At 39.4% G+C, this 21784-nt stretch overlaps 1 protein-coding gene across 5 annotated transcripts in view; it reads left to right on the plus strand.

The window, feature by feature from the left end:
- Positions 1–20789, plus strand: part of LOC118217269 (protein ELFN1-like) — a 146808-nt gene extending 126019 nt beyond the window's left edge. For all 5 annotated transcript variants that reach the window (XM_035399136.1, XM_035399145.1, XM_035399154.1 and 2 more), the window contains one exon: positions 15528–20789. In XM_035399136.1, the coding sequence (XP_035255027.1) occupies positions 15937–18333 (2397 nt within the window). In that variant the 5' untranslated portion in view covers positions 15528–15936 and the 3' untranslated portion in view covers positions 18334–20789. The remainder of the gene's footprint in view (positions 1–15527) is intronic.
- The last annotated feature ends 995 nt before the right edge of the window (positions 20790–21784 follow it).

Here is a 21784-nt window from a genome sequence, read left to right on the forward strand (position 1 = left end):
TCTTAGGGTTTGGTAAACCAGTTGCTAAAGAAGTTCAGAATGAGTATAGCAATCGCTTTTGAAAGGCAGAAACCCGCATTGCTAAATCAAAGGTATTGACAAAAGATTATATATTCTCAGTTTTTACATCTTTAATATTATTTATCTACTCAGCAATAGATAATATGAATACCGTTTTCCAGGGTGTCTAACTGTGCATACTGGAGTGTTTTCAACATTAATGTGTTAGTGTATACAGCAGAAGCAGCTCGGGTTAAACTTGGCCAGTATTCAATCAACATTTGTCCTTAACTTTGGCTTATATGAAGTGTACTCATCCTTCACTGACTTCACTGAGTTCATTTTAGCGATGACTGAACTTGCCAAACAGTAAAGGAAAAAAATTATATTTCAGGCTTTTAGTTGTTAGTAATTTACAAGCTCATCTCTGGAAACAGTGCAGCACACTGCCAGCAAGCCCACTTCACAAAAGAGTGGCAGACTGGAAGCAAAGCCAGCTAGGTAACAATCACAGAAGCATTTGTTAGCCATGAAAAAATGATTAAAAGAATAATACTTCACTTTGGTCACTTTCCACACAGGTTTTGGGGAGATTTAATTATTCAGTGACTACAACAGTTTTCTCACATATTTCTTTTTTTTTCAGTTCAAGAATTAAATAACTCTTGACCAGTGGAGTACCTCCGACCCACCTTTGTATATCTGTGTACAAAAGTAATTGAAAAGATTTGTAAGCATTGTTTGTTTTTACGGTGGCAGTTAATGGGGTGAGGATGAGGATTTAAATGACTATTGGACAGTTGGACAGGAATGAGTCTATTGTATGTAAGGCTCTACTTAATCCTAAACTGTGAACATTTCAGATAGCCGTGGAAGAGCCTGGCAGTAGCTACATATCACTTTCAGCCCATGACAACTCACAGATCCACACAGTGATTTTGGAACGCCAAGCTGCTCACAGAGTATGGCTGCTTTATACCTCACCAGGCGTCTTGAAAATACTGTCAACCTGCAATATCTATGAGTGACATATTGTGAAGGATGATAATCAATATACACAAATAAATATCCTTGGGGGACAATAAAGACAGGGGATTCAAGTTTGTGAAATGCGTCTTACAAATGTAATATTAGTGTTTGATTAACACATTAAGTTTAATTTACACAAAATGTAAGGATATAAAGGAAGAGCTCTCTTAATTATAATATAAATCTTCCCTCAAGCACCCCACAAATCCACATAAAACATACTGCTGTTCACTAAGGGGTTAAACACTTTCTGAATTTGGCGTGATAATGCATAATATCACTAATTCAGGAAACCTTTTAAATAAAGGAGCCAATTTTAACTAGCCTGCAATTTTATTTTATTTTTAATAATGAAACGTTAGTATTCATACAGAAAACCGATAATTGTAGCTATATTTGCTTCTTCAAGTAGTTTTCACAGCATTCCATTTGATTTACAGTTACTGAACATTGCAGAGATCAAGCGTGAATTTAGAAAAAACAAAATTATTTATATAATAAAGATTGTTTACACTAATTTCATATTCTTCTGTTGGGTACATACAATGCTTAAGGATTGGCAAGTGATAGGTTAGAATGATGGAATGAATAACCATATTCACAAGTTTGTTCTCTCAATATTACACCTGGAATTTTTATGCCACACTTGTTTTCACCTAGAAAATGCAAGGGTTTTGAGTCCCTTCCCACCTATGCTCCTAAATCCTAATTGATACTATGAATGAAGTATTCCTGAGCACAAGTATTCCTTCCCATAGCTTGAATGTCAGGTAATTTCTTTGCTACAAAGAAAAGTTAGAAATGTTTCTTAATCTGGGGACAGCACATGTTTTAGAGGAGAACCGTACATTTCTACACTCTCCCTAATTGGCAATGGGGTTCACACATGAACATGGCTGCGGGTGCAGACAGTTGGACATTCCAAATTGGGGTGGGAATAGGGGATGCTCAGCCTCTTGTTAGACACCAAATTTATAAATAATAAAAAAAAGCAGTGTCCCTTAGTTTATGCAGTGTAGTCTTGCTACATGCTTTTCTTGGCTGTTTTTGTTTTTCTCAGGCGTGGGGTCATGTTGTTGCTCTCCTGTACTTTTCTTCAGTACAAGAGATATGTTTGCTAATGTGTAATATTTTTTCTCCTCCCCAGACAAGAAAACACATGGGTAACTTATGTTCAAAGCCAAATTATTCTGTGTTCTTCTTTGTTATTGGAAAGCATGACATTTTGTATCAAGCAATGTCTGCTAATGCCATAGATTCTGCCCATCACTATAACAGCTGTCTCATTTTGTCCTTTATCAGATGTCTTACTTGGTCAAACACTGACGCTCAACATTACCATCACCCATTTATGAAACAGACAAGAAACCCTGCCTTTGTGGGGACGTGTGAAAAATCGCACCCTCTCCTCAAGACCACGGAGGGTCAGCGAGTTAATGGGCTTTTAAGGTAAACGGGCAGGTCGGCACTTACGCTGCAAATGGCGCCTTTGTTTCCCCCGCATGAGGCTGTCACATTGCATCGTGAACAAAATACATCAAAACCCTATCAGGTTCAGGCCTGCTATTGAATCTTCCCAGGCTCTGCCAGGCCATCCAAAGACATCAGGGCGGGAGAGCTGAAGGAGATGACAGGGGCACACCGATGTCTGGCACTAGCACCAGCGATGCCACAAACACTACAACTCAATTCCTCTTTTTCACAGGGCTGTGTGTGTGCGTTCAGGTATCGTGACTTAGTAAGACCAACAAGAAAAACAACAAAAGCCCATGGACAAAAAAAGACCCTGGTAATGAACAGCCATTATTACGCTTTGTGTTCATCGGTGTAATTTCAAAATTAAGAACTATAACCTCATATTCCCCTTCAGGAGAGGGTCTGGAAACCATAGGTCATATTTGTATTTTTTATGATAAAGAGTGTACAATATTGCCTAATTTATTAATTCCCCAATTAATTCTACACAAGCGTAGCATTGTGTTAATAGTTTAATTTTTTTTCAGATTGTTTACAGTTGTGGCGACCTTGAGAGGAGACATTTCACTCGTCCTTGTCGATGTTTGTTTTGCCACGCTAACGACACTACTCGCTTACAATCCTGTCAGCCGCGATCCCAAGGTCACCAGGGCGCAGATGAGCGCGTGAAAACTGCATTTCCATCTGGGGGGGGGGGGGGGGTGCAATCAGAGTTATTTAGTGTTGAATCTCTCCTTCTCCCAGGCCATTCTCCCCCACACCTCTGGCTTTGCTTTCCACTGTTTTGGATTCTGCAGCACTGCACGGCTTTGCTGATCCATCCCAGTCCTTTTGCCATGCGGCTGGTCGTGCCGAGAACAAGTCATGCATACAAATGAAGTTTGTCCAGATCAGGAAAGGACCATTTGTTATATTTCACAGCAGAGCGGGATCGCAAGCTGGGTAACGAACAGAAAAACCTATCTGTTCTGAATAATCGCTAAATGTGAATAAGATTTTGGGGCAGAATTATGTTTTGAATTGTTTGAAAAATATCCTTGTCATATTTGTGAAATGTCTTATCAATATTTAAACATATCAATTTTTAAAGACTAAAAAGCTATTTCATCAGTTAATAGATATTGATTAGTGTGAATATTATTGATTGGTATAAACTGTACTTGGTAATTCATGGCTAACAGAGGCCTAGAAGAAGTGCAGTACTTAATTAACCCCAGGTTCAATCCATTAAGGTGTACCTAAGGGGTACTCATTCATAATATCTGCAGGCAGTGGAGAGAGTGTACCCTAGGTGTTTCTCTTCTGTACTCTACAGCCTGGAAGGCTTACTGGTTCAAGAACTATTTTCTGGGCCATTTTTTAAAAGGCCTCCAGCATTCTAGTGGTAAAAAGCTGCCACTCGTCAGAGGCATGAAATGAAAGTATGGCCTTCCAAATTCAAAAAATTCAAGGGGAAAAAATAAGGAGTGCCAAGGGCCAGACAATCTCAGGTAGTCTTGTTTCTGTTCATTTAACAATATGTTGAGATACCATTCTATATGTACTGAAGCAAATGTGCATCCATCCCCATGTTGATTCACAGACGTGTGAGGGCATAACATGGATTTCTACAAACTGAGGTAATTCCCAAAATGGTTTATCTTTCTTTGGTAAACAATTTGTCTCAACATAGAGCTTTGAGGAGTAGATTAACATGCATTAGTTTTGCATGTACTTAAACTTAATTACATTTTGCAGCAGTCTGTTCAACTGCATTCAAATTTGGGTATTGGTTGTATTATTTAATTGCTTTGTATCATTTTCAGGTGTATTTAACTACAGGAACTTTGGCCCTGAAATATTTATTTTCACCATTCTGACCATTTTTTGTACATTTATTTTGACCTCTGACCATATCACCTCCTCTCTCTCTTTTCCCTCTAATCCTGATTGGTGAGAAGTAGTCCACTCCACTATAGTTACCAACGGTCAACTGCCAAATGTCACGCATTGCTGGTTCTCCACACTGAGTTGTATAGTGGTTTTTTCTGTGTACAAAAAGAAGGCAATGTTCACACTCATGTCTGAGTAATTGTAGTTCTGCAAGCTACATTTCTCTCAAGGGTACCTCTGCTTTAGTTCAACTATTTTCAGTGTGAAGTAATTGGTAGTTTGTACAACTACACTTTCAGAGTAGTTTCCCAAACACTGTCAACATAAAACATAAATGAAAGTTTAATAATAAGTTAGCCAGTGCATGCATAAATAAATAAATCTCTCCAACTCTCCAAGCTCAGGATTATTTACCCTTGGATTCACCCTGAGGAAATAATTAAGTTGATTTTCCCTTGTTTTTAAACACTGTATTATACTATTATTCATTTGTCAGTACTCTTGTGTATAAAAAAGTATGGAAGATGCTTTTATAAATATACCCACCCAATTAGGCTTATAGGAGTGTAATGCGCAGATTAAGTAAAAAGAATGGATCAGGAAGTTTAAATACTCTTCTAATTGGTGGTTTTAGAATTGCACATTTGTCATAATTTAGAAAAATGCATGTTTTTTCTACATACAGTATATGCACGTTTACAATTATCGTAAATATTGAATTGCTGTTGTAGGCGTTGTAGGTTATTTAGAAATTAGACGTGTTAGATTTCTAAATTGTTTGAAAATATTGTTGAAAATATAAAAAGTACCCAAAATACCAAAATAAATAGTGGTTTGCTCACAGATGCGATAAATGCATTACAACAAATGTCTTGTACCATATCACAGGGCTCCTTCTTCAAAACCCAAGGTCCCAAACAGATGTGCTGCCGTTATTATTAGTGTAATGGTGTTACCGAGCGTAACTCGGATTCAGAGCATTGGCACTGATAGAGCTGTTTATGAGTGCTGATCTTTAGCCACAGTTGTGCCACTGTGGTGCACAGCATCAGGCAGGTCTTTGCTCCGCAATGTATTATTTATTGCTTGGCAAACCAGACACAGATGTAGTTGTTTTTTCTCCTGTTCTTTTCTCAAGGACAGTTGGCTGTGCTTTACCTACTAAAGGCTAGAGATGCTAGATATAAAGAAAAGTCAGCCAATGCATGCTAGGCAGTGCATTGGTCAAGCTGTGTAAAATATTAGCCCTTGCCAGAAATAACCTCTAATCCATAGGAGCTGATGGCTAGGCAATTAAAAAATCACATCCCTCTATCATTAGTCTGTCACTGCAGTTCTGTCACTCTGGATGCTGTGTGCTCCCTCCCAGTACATGCCGTACGGTCTGCACACAAATCCCTACCTGTTGTGTCAAGCCCCCAAGGACACGCAGCCCGCAATCCTGTAAGCACCCTCAACAGGACGATGGAGATTAATCAGTTTTTCATAAGGGGCACCAGGTGGGAGTATAAATTACACATATCTCCGGAATAAACTATAGCAAAGCTTTGCTACGTGATTAGCCTGCTCATCAGTTTGCGTGACTCTGTGACTCTTAAACTGCATTCAGATTAAATTATCGGCTGTCACAGGGCTATCACCTCCCTGGTCCTCTGGGTGCAGCTTAAGCAGCCGTCTATTTGATAGTGTTGACTTGTCTCTTCGCTCGCATGTGTGAATGCAGACAGAGGCGCAATATGCAGGACACGTACCCGGTATGATTTCGGGGGCATCCGCGATTAACACGCGTGCACGCCAGTGAATAAAGGGTTCACGTCATTTTGAACCGGACTGATGGGTTCTTCAAGCGAAACTGCGGGAGGATTTTTTCTCTCTCCTCCAAACACAGCGCTCTTTATGAGCCTCCTCATTGTAATGCAACATCCCATAGATGCCCAGCCAGATTCCAGCCCTGTAACTGAGCGTGTATCACTTCAGCTCATCAGTAATTCAGAATATAAATGTATGATCCAGGAGGGGGTAGTTTTCCCCTGCACTGTTGAGGAGTCCTGGGGGATAAACACTATCTGATATCAGAGTCATTTGTAAATGGGAACGCTGCTTAGCAGAGGGCACAGCGCTGACTGATGGGAGGTACAGAGCTCAAATAAGTGTCGCATTTTGGCATGAAGGCATGGCAGTCACACTTCTGCCTGGCAAAGTGTGTCTTCTGGCAACACGTCTGACGGCGGAATTTCTCCGTGCAAATCTAGTTCAGCACGATCCATCAGGTCTGCGCTCAAAAAATACGCTGGGAAGATTGCTTCACTTTTACAAAGGCTTGTCTCGCATTTAAGCATTTGTACATGTTTAGTGAAAAGAAAACAAATAGGCGTGCGGTCCTAAGCATAATAAAAAACCGTCAGAACCGCCCAAAGGTCATATCAATCTCCTTCCAGGCTGTCAGCTGTGGTGCTTACGCAATATGTATGCAAATATGACATGGTAGGGAACGGCTCATTTCACAGGAAAATCTATTACATGTATTAGAACCCCATATGTGATATTATGGTCATGCATCTTACCGCTCTATATATCATATTTTTTCCTCTTTTTCGAGCTGACTGAAGCCTTTCCTCACCCTGCTGGCTCTGCACAGCTCTTGTTTCATTGCCCTTAATGTCTTCAGGTCCGGCTGTTTTATTTCTCCGGTGTCACCGCACACGCGGCTCCCAGCATTCCCGGCCGCTCTTGAAAAAGTTTTCCTGCTTGCGCACTTCACCATGTGGAGTAAAGAGAGAGACAGAGAGAGAGAGAGAGAGAGACGCAGCAGTGAGTTATGATTTGCGGAGCGGGTTTAATTGGACGCAAAGACAATACATTTCAGTTTCCACAGCACTGCACACACCCCCCGGGGCAGATGGGTAAGGTTGTTCTCGCAGAGTCTGGGGCCACGTGTTGGACGCGGTAGCAGGAAAATGAAAAAAATTACAGGAGAACAATCTGATTTAGGAGACCTATAAGAAGCCGGGATGTATATCACGGAGGAAAGAGTCAGACGAAGCCTGAAGGTGCCAAATCACACAATGGCATTACACATTCAGACTGCTCAGTAAGAGGAAACTTTTAAAAGTCTTTTAGGAGACTGTCCAATAACATAAACTATTTTGTAACTCACTGCCACTGCTGACACCAGGACTCTCTACAGATAGCATTTTTTCTCTCCTCTCTCGTGTCTGTGTGGCAGCCTTAAAGTCTAACCAAGTCTTCAGGCGTGGTGATGCACCGCGCTCTGTCACTGACGGCTGACCTCCATTCAGTAACATTTCTGAAAGAGGCTGGGACTTAATTCATTTTGTTCATTCATCACAAATAGGTTATCTTCTCACAGAAGGAAAAAAAAACATGCTTCACTTTGCTTGGCACCACTTGACATTTGCTACTGTAGAAGAAGGACTCTGCACCTTTTGAGATTCAACCGTGCGGTGATATTTTTTAGACCATATTACTGGAAAGATCTCTTTTGGACATAGGGTTAATATGCTGGTGAATATTTCATGGGCTCCTGGACAGTCACTCAATTTATCGATCAGTCACTCACTTTAGAGTTTGGCCCTGTAACCAGGTAGGCCAAGAACATGCCTCATCGAACCTAATTACAGATTCATTTCATTTTTATTCCTGGAATCCTGCAGCTACCATTTATTTCTTTTTTCTCTTTTTTAAATTCAGGATTGTATGGATTGTGGATGAAGAAATCTTGGACAAAACTAAATCTATAGAATTTTATCTGCCTTTATTTTTTACAACAACAAAGTATATACACCCCTTTTCTTCACTCTTAAAGAATGAATTTGTTTTGTGGAAAAGGTAATTCCCCTGGATAACCCCAAGTTAATGAATTGCAATGAGCCTGGGAGTGCTGCAGCTATCTGAAGCCCTTTACCGAAAGTAATACATTTGATTTCAGTTATAACAGGCACCTAGCACTATTGTTTATATTGTTTTCTGGAAATTGCTTGTGTTTTTGGTCCAGGTCTGTACTCTTTCAAATCTGAAAAGTATTGTTAGCTGGTTCATATTTTGAGAGGTGTTATTTTGGTGTCAAGCTCTACTGCTTGACCGTGACATATTTTGCTGAAGTCAATGGACATGAACCATGGGATCATTTTACTGTTGACCCGTAATGGTTTAAGAGGTTTATGTTCTGTATCTGTACACTGCTGCTTCTTGTAGTCACGTATGACTGTGTAATTCTGAACCTCGGCATCCTGGTGTGATACCTATATCAGGCCATCATTGATGTCTGTGCACATGGAGCTTGCACCAGGCCATGGAGTGCAGGAGGTGTGCTTCAGCACCATTCCTACTGGACCCCTGGGGCATATGATCACACTCCCTCCCCCTGCCGTAACACCATCACTGCATTACTGGGACACACAATCTACTGGAGGCCATACATTCTCATGAGCACTTCAAGGAAGCTGGAAGTATCAGCTGCCTACACATCCATCATAAGCCTTGTGTGTCACAATCAGGTTCCTGTGGCTTTTAAATCTTTGCTGGAGGACCCATTTTAACAGAATTATTGGTCCCAGCAGTGACTCAGCGTGAGCATGCATATTATCTTGGATCAGCCACAGATAATTCTAAGAGAATACAAACTTTCTCATAGGAATTCTTTCTTAAGGTCTTTTGCTAACTGTTTACCCTATTGTTCCTTTAGTCATGAACTGACAATGACTAATCAGTTGTCCCATTGCTGCAATATCCTCCATCAATTTGGGAGAGTACGGATTAACAACCCTGTCCTCTGAACCTGCCCATATCGTAAATGCAGACGTAAGATCACTATTGTAAAATAAATACCCTGCTGACCTTAACATCTACCTCCCTGGGCAATACAATGGCTAACTGAATATGGACCCTGCAGGGCTACTGGCCACAGTTGGCCTGGCATGGTCAGGATTCAATTGTGCCTTGTGGGGTGCATCACTTCACTGAAAACCAGTGTGTTATCTGAACCTGACAGCCCCAAGAATTTCCCTTTAGTGACAGCCCTTTAAAGGAACAATCTGTGCCTCATTTCATAGTTACCATGGAGACAGCAGTTATATAAACCGAACGATTTAAAACTACAAATGTATTTATTAATGCTTTTAGTTGATGTAATAGTACGTGACAGCTAGCATTTGGGTTTACTTTTATATGTTTTTTTTAAACGAAATCTCCATCCTGCTATACTCCTTCTGTGGAGATAAAACTGAAAGTAACTTTGATGTTGTCTGCGCATGGATGAAGCAGACCTTTTATTTTGCCTTTTGGGTATTATTCAAGTTGCAGTGACAAGTGCATTTAGAGCAAACACTCCTACTGCACATTGTCGAACTCCCACACGACTATATGCTGTCAAATATGCAATATTTATTGCTTTATTTGCTTACAGATATGTTCACAGCAGTTTACTACAATGTAGAATGCTTAAATTGAATGTGCTGTGTGAACAGAGGTTCACAGAAAGGTTAGTTAATTCCAAAAGTTCATTTAAAATTATAGAACAGGGTGTTTTCTAAATGGTAACAGACTCTTTGTCACACATTCTTAATACATTACTCAGTACTTCTCTATCATGAGTTCTGCACTGCTTGTTTCTTGAAGGAGAGTTGTGAATAGGTTTATATTGTTTGAAAAAACATAAGGACCTTCTCTTTCCAGTAGATGATGTAACCTTAGCTTTTGGAAATGTTGTTTGTATGGGGCTGCTTTCATTCACATACTGGGGCCTATATGAAGTTTTCCACGTGATTACAATAGCCTTTCTTCACAAAAGCAATGCCACATTGTCAGTGCCAGCTTACAAGCTGTTGATCCCTATATAATTAAATTACAGAAATTGCAGAATTTTCTTTTATAGTATTTTATGTATTAAGTCATTATTTCTGGACAAAACATCAAAAGAAGCAAGCAACGTTTTCAGTAATAGAACAAGTTTAACCTTGCAGAGTGGAAAGATTCACTTTCTAAGGTTTATAACTCTTGTTGTGTGCAGTCTGCGCAACATGTCGTCATCAGGCACAAAAATGATGGGATATGCTCAACCATACGAAGGAACAGGTATGTCAGCTGGAAACACAAGCACCTTATAGTCATTGACTGGAAAAATATGCAGTTTATAAACAAATCATATGAGACCAAGTGGGGCCCAAAGGTTAAGGGCACAAATAAATATGCATTCAAACTGTAATTACTGCTCAAATTGACCCCATCCAGAGCTGTGTTGATATTTCTTAAAGACTGGCAAACTATAAAAATAAAGTTGATCGTGAAGCAATCCAGAAATGTTATATATGCCCATGTACAAAAAATCACATGGAGAACGGATACTGATTTTTTTAAATTACCAGAATATTTTCTGTTTCAAAAAACCATATGTGAAACATATCAAACACATTACAAATCTGAAATATGAAAAGTTACTATAGAAAATTATTTGAAAAGATCTGTGGGCACTGGGCAGTCATAAACAATTTTATAAACAAAAAAAACGAAGAACTACTACATGACTCATCTACCTCGAAACAGTTTATTGCTTAATTATTATAACTTGAATTATAACAATTTATGTCATGTATTATTTTTGTGAAGGTAGAGATCGTGTTCTATAAATATTAAATGAACACTGGAGAAAGAAGAAAATGTTGAATCACTGCAGTGAAGTAGGATTGGATTTTTTTACAGACCGTGTACATTAATTTTCCCAGAAAGCAATGTCACAACCACAGAAAGGAACTCGGTTATGTACCTCAAAGAAAAGGCTCATACAGAATATTAAATAAGAGTCAAACAGGAATAAAACTTCAGGTACAGTATTGAAGACAATACTGCGAAATATTACTTTGGCCCTGAATCAGCCTGAATCAATTTTTTGAGTCATTTACAAATTCTCTGAATTTGTGTATGTGTATTTTTAAGTAATTTTTGTGCTTTAAATCAAATCTTGCTGTTTCAGAATTGCAGTTCCTTTTATTGTATGACACTGAAATCACTCAATATACTGTATGTGAAGGAAATACAGATATTTAAAATGGTTTAATATACTTGGTCATTTGGTCATATCCATGTCATTGATGCGATATCTTGCATATCCTTCAAGGCAACTCATTAATATTGTCAAATTCTCTGCGCATTAGGAACCAGTCAACAAAGACCATCTGTGGGTGTGGCAGAAAAAAATAGGTGTGATCCTAAAAATTCTTTTTATGTTCTTTTGTTAATGTTTTGATTGTCTCTTAGGTTCCACACATCTTTTCACATGTAAACTGGCTGATTCATTCATTGACTTCATCTTCAAGACAATATTATGCTATTTTCCGAGCCTTTCACATACTAATGCTTGTTCTGTACATGCGTTGTGCCAGTGGAGGGTAAGGGATTGAGTGTAGTACATATAAATAACATTTCTGTCTACATTTATTACATTTATAGCTCCATCTGTGGTTCAGCTTTTGTCGTTCATTCTAAAGAAACATGGACAAAACAATGGTGTACTGAGCACTGTTTAACAAAATCCAGGAAGTAAGCCTCAGTCAGGGACGGTGACCTACAGCACACATGCACAAAATCAAGCCTGCATAAGTCAATATGATTAATAAAGCTGCATTGATTTTCTCCCAAGAAGAGCCAAATAATCTAAGCAAGGCTGATGCAGGTCATGTCAAGGGCATACTTTGGCCAGTTTAAACAAGAATTACCTCCTTAGCCAGGCTGTAGGGCTGTAGGACTTGACAAAATGTGTCGTTGCTCACATTAAGAAATTTAACCTCTCTGGCCCTTCTGGATATCTCTGTAAAAATGAGAACCTACAGATATATGATAACGCGGGTACTAACTGTAATGTATATGCCATAAAGCTCACTAAACTGGAAAAAGTGATGTTGCAGCACTGCTTTGTCATTAGAACTTTGGTGAGACTTTGCAACATTAACTATGATATTTGTGATGCTTTAAGTTTGAGATAAAGTAATATAAAAACATTCCCCTATTGAAACATCAGGAACATTTTTTTTTTTTTTGTTATTCCAGTCAAGTTTGTCCATTGTCCATATGTAACATAATTGGTGTTTCACACAAGTACATGCACTTTAAATAGCTACGGTTGTGGTCAGTATTCCTTTCTTCTGTGAGCCAGCGATTCTTTGGCTATCCCAGTAAAACATAGCCAAGAAGGCCTTAGACAATGGATACTTTGTTCTATAGGGGATCCTGTTAAACATTGCATGGACTAATACAGGAAAATAGATGATGGCTAGCATGGTAGACCTATCGATCTCATTAGCTCTGATAGCATCGCAAGTCCTTATTAATTGTACTCTTGGAGGAGTAACAGGTAAGTCCCATGTACTTATTTATTGCAAGTGCAATAAACAGATGTTGCTATTGTCTGATATGGTCTAGGTAATCAAGGCAGTACAGATTTATATGAACAAGTAATATTAGGGGTGCTGTAAGATTTCTGATGAATGGGTATTAGAAAAATGTAGAATGAAGATGAGGTCACTGAGACTTCTGAAGTGTTTTCCCTCACCATCTCCAACACTAGTTGGTTAATATTGTACAAAGTTGGATTAGATAGCATTGCCATTGTTGAGCCTTTCCTCTGATTTTCTTTCCTATTAAGCTAAGCAAGATATAAATTAGCATGAATAAATGTGGCATGGATGTTTTATTTGCTTGTTCTGTAGGCTAATGGTTCCAGTCATGGTTGTAGATCCATCATAGCCATTATTGGCTATGTTATTGTAGCATGCTCTCTACCTAGCTGTTCTAAATATGACACAATCTGGGCATTAGCAGGAAAAGTGCAGGAACTTTACATCAGTGGTTCCCAACCCTGTCCCTGGAGATCTACCACCCTGTAGATTTTCATTTCAACCCTAATTTGACACATCTGATTCTATGAATTAACAGCTCAATGACATCGGTAGCATTTGAAAGAGGCATGTTTTGTTAGGTTTGGAGTTAAAATTTTCAGGATGGTAAATCTCCAGGAAAAGGGTTGGGAATCATTGCTGTGCACATCATAATGTGAGTGCAAAATGAAATTCGTATACCTCATTATCACAAAATGCCAATACCAAACAACAGATATTCTACAGTATTACAATCTGCCTGTATTGTCTGAGAGAAAATTACACTTTATAATAAATTGCAAAACCATAAGTGCCTGTTTCAAATGCAAGTGTCACTTTTAAGTGTTTCAACTGAAAAGAATGAGTGACTTACCGATGGCATTGAAGCAAATATGTGGTGCATTATGTTTCTTTCAAAAGTAAGGAAAGGGAAAAACAAGTCAGGTTATTCTTTCAAAGCAATACATCCCAATACTGCAGTTCACAAATTGGTGCAGAGTTTGAGAAATCACCTCCTTATGCTGTTAGACTGAATACAATTATAACTGGTACAGTAGTCCTCAGCTGGGCGAAATTTAATTTTGCTTCAATGCAGAGCTCATTACTTGTATGCCACTGCCAGTGACTTCATCAATAAAGACCTTTGTAATAAACTGCACCATGCTTTCACAATATTGAATAACAGATCAAGTCACCTCAAGCACTAATCAGCACATGGCCTCTCAACCATCAATCAACTTCTGCTGTATGGCTCCTCAGCTCATATTTACTCTGGGAACTCATCACAGTGAGGAGGCCAATCTGATGGAATCTCATCATATGTCATGTTCACACAGGGCATTGGAATTGCCAAGGTATAGCGCAAATACATCTGCAGGAGTATAGTGTGCCATACAACAGTGTACATGGTCTGGCAGTTATTATCAATATCACACACTTCCAGTTGATGTGACAAGGCATAGGGCTGTTATTATTGTACAGCTTGTTTGCTCTCCTGTGACAGTAGTAGCAGGCCCTTCATTTTGACCTGATGAGGGTACTTTTGAAGATTCAGTAGTGTTGTCCCTAGTGGTGCATTTCTATATTGCCATGAATTTCCTGATTTTTTCACAGTACTATGAACATAGATATATGTCATACCAAACATCTCTACCAAACATGTCTACCAAAGTATGTGTACATGCCCGTTCTTATTTATGGGGACCAACTGTTGTCTGCTTGGGCTTATTAGCACAATACTTTATAAGATGTCAAACATCAATTACTCTTTGGGCTGTCTGGGCCACAGGGTTCATGCAGTGCTTAGGCCATATGGCAACATGTAATGTACCAGTGGGGCTGCAGGATGGGGTCCTGCTGCCAATACGGGAGATATTACATTATCCCATGTTATAACATGGGATTTCAACAGGGTGTATTTAGTTCAATCTCCACAGAGAAAGCAGGAGCAAATTGCACTAATAAAAAAAACCAAGAAATTGGATTTCATAAGCAGTATGTTTTAAAGCAGAGCTAGGAAAACATGTTCTTAGAGGATAGTATAATGTGTCTTATATGTACATCAGAAACTTATTTTTTAATGATTTAATTCGTCCAATCATGTATTCTAAAGGGTAAATTGAAATAAAAATTTAATAATTAATACGTAATACTTTGTCCCACTGATGGCCGTCCTTTCAACCACATAACAGCCTCTGGAATTATGTTATACATCATACATGAGTCTTGAAATATGTGATCTTTCAAATTTTCTACATTATATTTTTAGTATTTCTTTGTTGTATTTATTACAGTTTTCAGAAGTATATTATAATGACCTTTTCTGAAGAGAATAATCCCAATTGGCTGAGATTATTATCCAAATATCCATAAAATTATTAACTTGCTAAAAGTAAATTGCTGATTTACTGCCTGTTTAGAAATATTATTTATATATAAATGTTTAGGCTTATTATGCAAACAGTATTTTTCCATGTTAAATTTTTATTTGGAAATTGCAGGTGTAGATTATAATGTAGACAGAGCTTCTAGATTCTTTTATTTATGATTCTATTGATATTCATTCTGGTATCCTATCTGATGTTATCCACACAGAATCTATGCACATCACAGCACAAATATTATTTTCTTTCTGGTGTGTGGTAGAATGGTTCAATGGGTCACATATAAGTGATGTGTTTGTTCTATATGCAGATTTTTGTTCAGTTTCAAGTCGGTATTACCTTCTTTCCACTGATCCACCCCTCTTCTCTTCCTTTCCAGGGTCGACTGTGGAGTCATAAATGAAAGATCAGTGAAGGTACAAGAGACAAGAGATCAAGGCTAGTCAGAAATGTGGGCCACAAGGGAAATAAGCACAAGCCAATCTGAAGTGGTGATATACTGAGTCCCAGAGACCAATCAGCACCTCATGCCAGTCAACAGTCACACGTGCAAAGAAATCTAAATGCACAGGCTGTGTCGCGTTGCCTTGTATAACACTGTCTGGTCCAGACAGTACAGAATCATCCAATTACTGTCCTTTTCACTCCATTGGTGGTGAAGTATGGACTTTTTTGCCTAAACTGGAGAAAGGTTCAAAGAACCCTGTGAGATTCCTCATTTTGTGTCTCATAGGAAACTTATCCCGCCTTGTTGATGGTGTCGCCACTCGGTAACTATCTGTAAAATCATGAATTCACGAGAAGCGCAGATAGCTTCCCATGGACATGTTGTGATGAGTGCCTTTTTTTGGTGGGTGGCATTCCTCTCTTTGATGCAGACTGGTGGGGTGAGAGGGGACTGTTGGCTTATTGAGGGGGAAAAGGGTTTTGTTTGGCTGGCGATTTGCAGTCAGAACCAGCCACCTTACGAGGCCATTCCCCAACACATCAACAGCACCATTGTGGACCTGCGTCTAAATGAGAACAAGATAAAAAGCATCCATTACTCTGCCCTTAGCCGCTTTGGCAACCTGACTTACCTGAACTTGACCAAGAATGAGATCACCTACATAGAGGATGGGGCCTTTTCTGCCCAGTTCAACCTTCAGGTCCTCCAACTGGGCTTCAACAAGCTGCGGAACCTGACAGAGGGCATTCTCAGGGGTTTAGGCAAACTTCAGTACCTCTACCTCCAGGCAAACCTGATTGAGACAGTGACACCCAATACCTTTTGGGAATGCCCCAACATTGAAAATATAGACCTCTCTATGAATCGTATCCAGCAGTTAGATGGGTCAATTTTCACCGGTTTGAATAAGTTGACCACTTGTGAGTTGTATACCAACCCTTTCAACTGTTCCTGTGAGCTCTTGGGATTCCTCAAGTGGCTGGCAGGTTTCCCCAACAGAACAACTGAGCGCATGGTGTGTGATTCCCCTCCGATTTACTCTGGCTACAGCCTTCTCAGCCAGAATCCAAGCATGCCCACTTACCGCAATGCCCTGCACATGCTCTCCACTTTGTGCACAGAGGACTATGTGACCTCATACATCCCTGGAACTCCTGACACCACCACACTCCCACCAGACTCAACCCCCTGTGGAGTAGAGGACTGCCCCTCAGGGACTGGGCCTTATGACATCATCAATATAAGCCCACCATACATTGACCTTGATGTGAAGCCTATTATGAGACTGAAGCAAGTGACACACACCAGTGCGGTCATTATGGTTCATATCCCTAATCCTTTCAAGAAGATGTACATCCTGGTTCTCTACAACAACAGCTTCTTCACCACCATACAGCCTCTCAAGAAAGAAAAGGAGGAGATAGAACTGAAAAATCTGAAAGCTCACACAGAGTATACCTACTGCGTTGCCTCAATACGCAATTCTCTGCAATACAACCACACCTGTCTGTCTGTTTCCACAGGCCCAAAAAAAGGAAAGGAGAGAGAGGCAAACAACTCTACCGCCACTCACTACATCATGACCATCCTGGGGTGTCTTTTTGGCATGGTAATAGTTTTAGGGGTAGTCTACTACTGCTTGCGGAAAAAACGGCAACAAGATGAAAAACATAAAAAAGCAGGAAATATCAAGAAGAATATAATTGAACTCAAGTATGGACCTGAACTAGAAGGAGGAACTATCTCACAGTTGACACAAAAGCAGATGATGAGTGGAGAGAACATGCCCCGGATGCCCTACTTACCTTCCAGTGGCGAAATGGAGCAATACAAACTACAGGATATCAGTGAAACCCCTAAAACAGCCAAGGGGAATTACATTGAGGTCCGCACTGGGGAGCCACCCGATCGCAGAGAATGTGATATGTCCATGCCTGGTAACAACCAAGGTTCAGTGGCTGAAATCTCCACTATTGCAAAGGAGGTAGACAAAGTAAATCAGATCATCAATAACTGCATTGATGCCCTGAAATCTGAGTCCACATCCTTTCAAGGTGTGAAATCTGGAGCAGTATCCACTGCAGAACCCCAACTAGTGCTAATATCAGAGCAGCCCCAGAGCAAGTCTGGCTTCCTCTCCCCAGTGTACAAAGAGAGCTACCACCACCCGCTGCAGAGGCACCACAGTATGGAGGCCCCACCCAAGCGCTCCAGCACCTCTTCCAGCGGCTCCGTACGGAGCCCCAGGTCGTTCCGCTCAGAAGGAGCCTACAAGTCTGAGGCCAAGTACATTGAGAAAACTTCACCAACGGCTGACACCATCCTGACCGTTACGCCAACGGCCGCCATTCTACGCGCGGAGGCAGAGAAAATCCGTCAGTACAGTGAGCATCGGCACTCCTATCCAGGCTCCCACCAGGGTGAGCAGATGGAGGGTCCGGGAAGCAGGAAGCCCTCCATTCTGGAGCCTCTCACACGCCCGCGCCCGAGAGACCTTGCCTACTCCCAGCTCTCACCCCAGTACCACAACCTGAGCTACTCTTCCAGTCCTGAGTACTCCTGCAAACCAGCCCACAGCATCTGGGAGCGTTTCAAGCTCCACCGCAAACGACACAAAGAAGAGGAGTACATGGCAGCAGGACATGCACTCCGCAAAAAAGTGCAATTTGCCAAGGACGAGGACCTGCATGACATTTTAGACTACTGGAAAGGGGTATCAGCTCAACAGAAATCTTGATTTTACCCAGACTACTGCTTCTGAATATGGACCAAAATAATACAGCGCAAAACATTTAAAACTACAAGAAAGAAATAGATTTACAAGGAGAAATATCTAGATTGTTGTGAAATTCCTCCGCAGCTATTTTTATTCAGACTGTATTTCTGGACAAAATGGAGAAAGAACCATAAAAACTACTTTCTCACATTTGTGAGTATATGAACCAAATGAAAGAGAAAGATCTTCAACTGAGGAAAGTCAGCTGTATTAAATTGTCCTAATCTTTTTTTCTAGAAAAAAAAGAAAACAAGCAAAAAAAGTATTGGAATATAATTATTTGGGTATTGCATGGCCATGTCCTGTGACTGTGGATTAACTGTCTGTGTACTTTGAGCGAAAAACCGACAAAAACATGTCCGCTGATCACTGTATACAAGACTGTGTATATGGTTTTCTTTGCCAGAGAACTGCACTCCCATGCACACATTTTTCTCACTCTGCATTGTAAAGTAACTATTTATCAATGCATTCTACATCGAAAAACTGTGTATATATAAAAATTCTATATTTGCAATGTTTGCTGTATAAAAAGAAACAATTACCTGTTTGTATCAGGTTTTAACCATGAATTTTAGAGACAGCTTCATTATTTTTTTCAGTCTCAAATGAATGTCTCCTGTCCTGATGGATAAAAAGCTGCACTGTTTGTTGAAATGGTACACTCTTCTGAACATATCCTTTTTGGTCTCCTCCCCCCTCCTTCCTCTTTTTTTCTATTGCATATATTTTGCAGAAATCACAAATCAAACTGCACAATATTAACAGCTGAGATTCATCGTTCCCCAAATAATTATATTCAACCAAAGTGCTGTGGTAGCAAGTCATTACATGCTCTGCTGATGTTTCAGCCACTAAATTGATCTACAGACCCGAGGATGAATGTATTCTTTACGTAATAAAAGTGTATGGCAGCCCCAATGCGGCAGCTTTTTGTTATTCACAAACATTGACCTCCCTTGATCTGTGGAACCCAGTACTAGGTTTTTGCATTATTATTTTGTAGTCAAATATTTTGCTCTCTGACATGTTGCATGAAAAATCACCTAAATAACGGAGCAGGCTTTCTCTCACGTACAGAGAAAGGCGTTTCTAATAGGTATCTATACTAATATAGTAAAGGGGTTTAAGTGCAGGTCCAAGTAGCTGCATCTTAATCTTTCTTGGCAGGAGACTTGCTAATAGCCTTCATGCTTTTAAAATACAGTACAGAGAAAGCCAACGGAAAGAGTGGGTGACCAGGCTAAAACATTGATTCATAATTTCCACCATAACAATCCATTTCAACGTCATCCAACTACCAAGAGAAATTAACAGCTGATACTCTGTTACTATGAGGTGTTATTACAACATTGGACTGTAACAGCACTTTTGTAAACGCTCGCTTTCACTGAGGGAACAAGCATGACTAAGCAACCCAGTTGAAGAGAGCTAAAAAGTGTTTAATTTATTCAGCGTTAATCCTATTTACATTCAATTGTTACCATTGAGACAAACTGTTACTACTGCTTTATGTATTACCTGATTATATATTTTGAGTGAATACTAGAGGTAATTGGATAGTCCAATGTCTTATTTCAACAGCCTTAATAATTCTGGGATTCCTGGATTTCATTTCTTTCAACGCCAAGAGGATTTGGACATTTTTCCTCATCAGTTGTTACTTTTCTAAATGCAATTCTTTAGATTTAATGAGCTGTGTGTTTTAATTACAGATATATTAACAAGTAACCTACATGTTTTTCGTACTGCATATTGTAGCACTCCTGTGTCAACGTGAAGTCAGGCAAGAGAAAAGATGGAAAACAGTACCTCTGGAAAATAATGTTTAACCATGTAATGCAGTTGTAAAAGGGCAACTGAAAGACTTGCTTATTGATGGATTTCAAAGGGCTTTGTGATCCATCAGAAATGAACAAGAGCACAATAAAGTGTTTTTTTTTTCTTTCTTAATGAAATGCTATCTATGCTAATGAAATGTTACATTAGACCAATGCTGTGAAATAAATAGGGGAAAATCAACATCTTCAGCCCCATCAGAAGTTTTCGCCCATGAAAAGCACATCTACATGGCTGTGTTTGGACGTATCACCTTCTATATTCACATAATCCTACATTTTATTTCTAAGCAATCAGAACAGTTAATAGATGTATGAAAACCTTTTCTGTTTTATATCACATGAATTGTATGACTTCATATTGTATTGTATCTTACTTATATTTTAATATTATACATTTTTTAATATTATGTATTTACTGGAATCTGTTTGTAAATGCATTATTGAATGTGTTGTAAATATGTATTGTCTCATTATTATTATTATGAATGACAAAACATATTTACAACACATTCAAGAATGTTAGGAAGATAAACAGATTATGATTTTATCTTCCGTTCATTAAAATAATTGACTGATCCTGTATGTTCAATAGAATTCGTCACATTGAAGACATTCCATTAATACCCAGAAACTGGTAAGTATATTATATAGTGTACAGTAATATGATATTCGAGTATATGAGTATTGTCTCTTCCACGGCTTAAGAAATTTTCCCATCATCACAAAATCATTAAAATTGAACCAACCAAGCTGAGATGGAAGATCATCTAAACAAGTAGCCAGAGCCCATAAGTGAATAGTTTATTTTCTTATCTGTAGTTTCATTTAATCAGCTGCTCCCCGTATTTGAATGCTACATCTTACGGCTGGTACAAAGCTGCCAACCTACAATGTGAGCGTCTCCTTCTGGCTTTGGTCTCCTTTGAAGGACAGTGCAGTATGTTTAACCATTGAGTCATGGATGGGGTTTGCTTTTTGTTTAGGAGCAGTACTACAATTCAAATAAGACATTGGCAATTTGCAGAAGGCACTAAGTGCACGTTGGGCTATTACCCTGTACTGCTGAATATCAAACCTTAGCAGCTATTTACCCTCTTCTGGGCAAATACATCAGCTTTTATTTGCCAGTTCTATTTACCATAAGTTTTTTTTCTTCTGTTGTGTACTCCTTCAGCTTTTATGATTGCATAAAAGCTCATCTTCAGTTCAGTTTCTCTCATTTAAAGGCATACTATGTAGGATTTCTTTCCTTGCTTCACTCCTGTATGTACAATCAAAAATGTCCCCACCCCGTTCTCAACCCTGCCTACATCCCCACGATGAAAAAGCTCATGCACCAATAAAACAACCATTTTGCTCTGGCTAGCTATGTCGGTAGCTTTGTAACATCACATTGCAGACTGGAATTATGTCTTTTTAAAAATCCAGCAATTGCTGCATTCAGACCAGTCAGGCAGTCACAAGTATGCCAAAATACTTGACTGACAAATCCGATTGCAAAGTTATGGGGAGCTAGGTTTTCCTTAGTGGCGATGGAATGAGCCTATGCTAGCCACGACGAGCACACCACC

This window comes from Anguilla anguilla, chromosome 2, assembly GCF_013347855.1.
Source record: "Anguilla anguilla isolate fAngAng1 chromosome 2, fAngAng1.pri, whole genome shotgun sequence".
Lineage (NCBI taxonomy): Eukaryota > Metazoa > Chordata > Actinopteri > Anguilliformes > Anguillidae > Anguilla > Anguilla anguilla.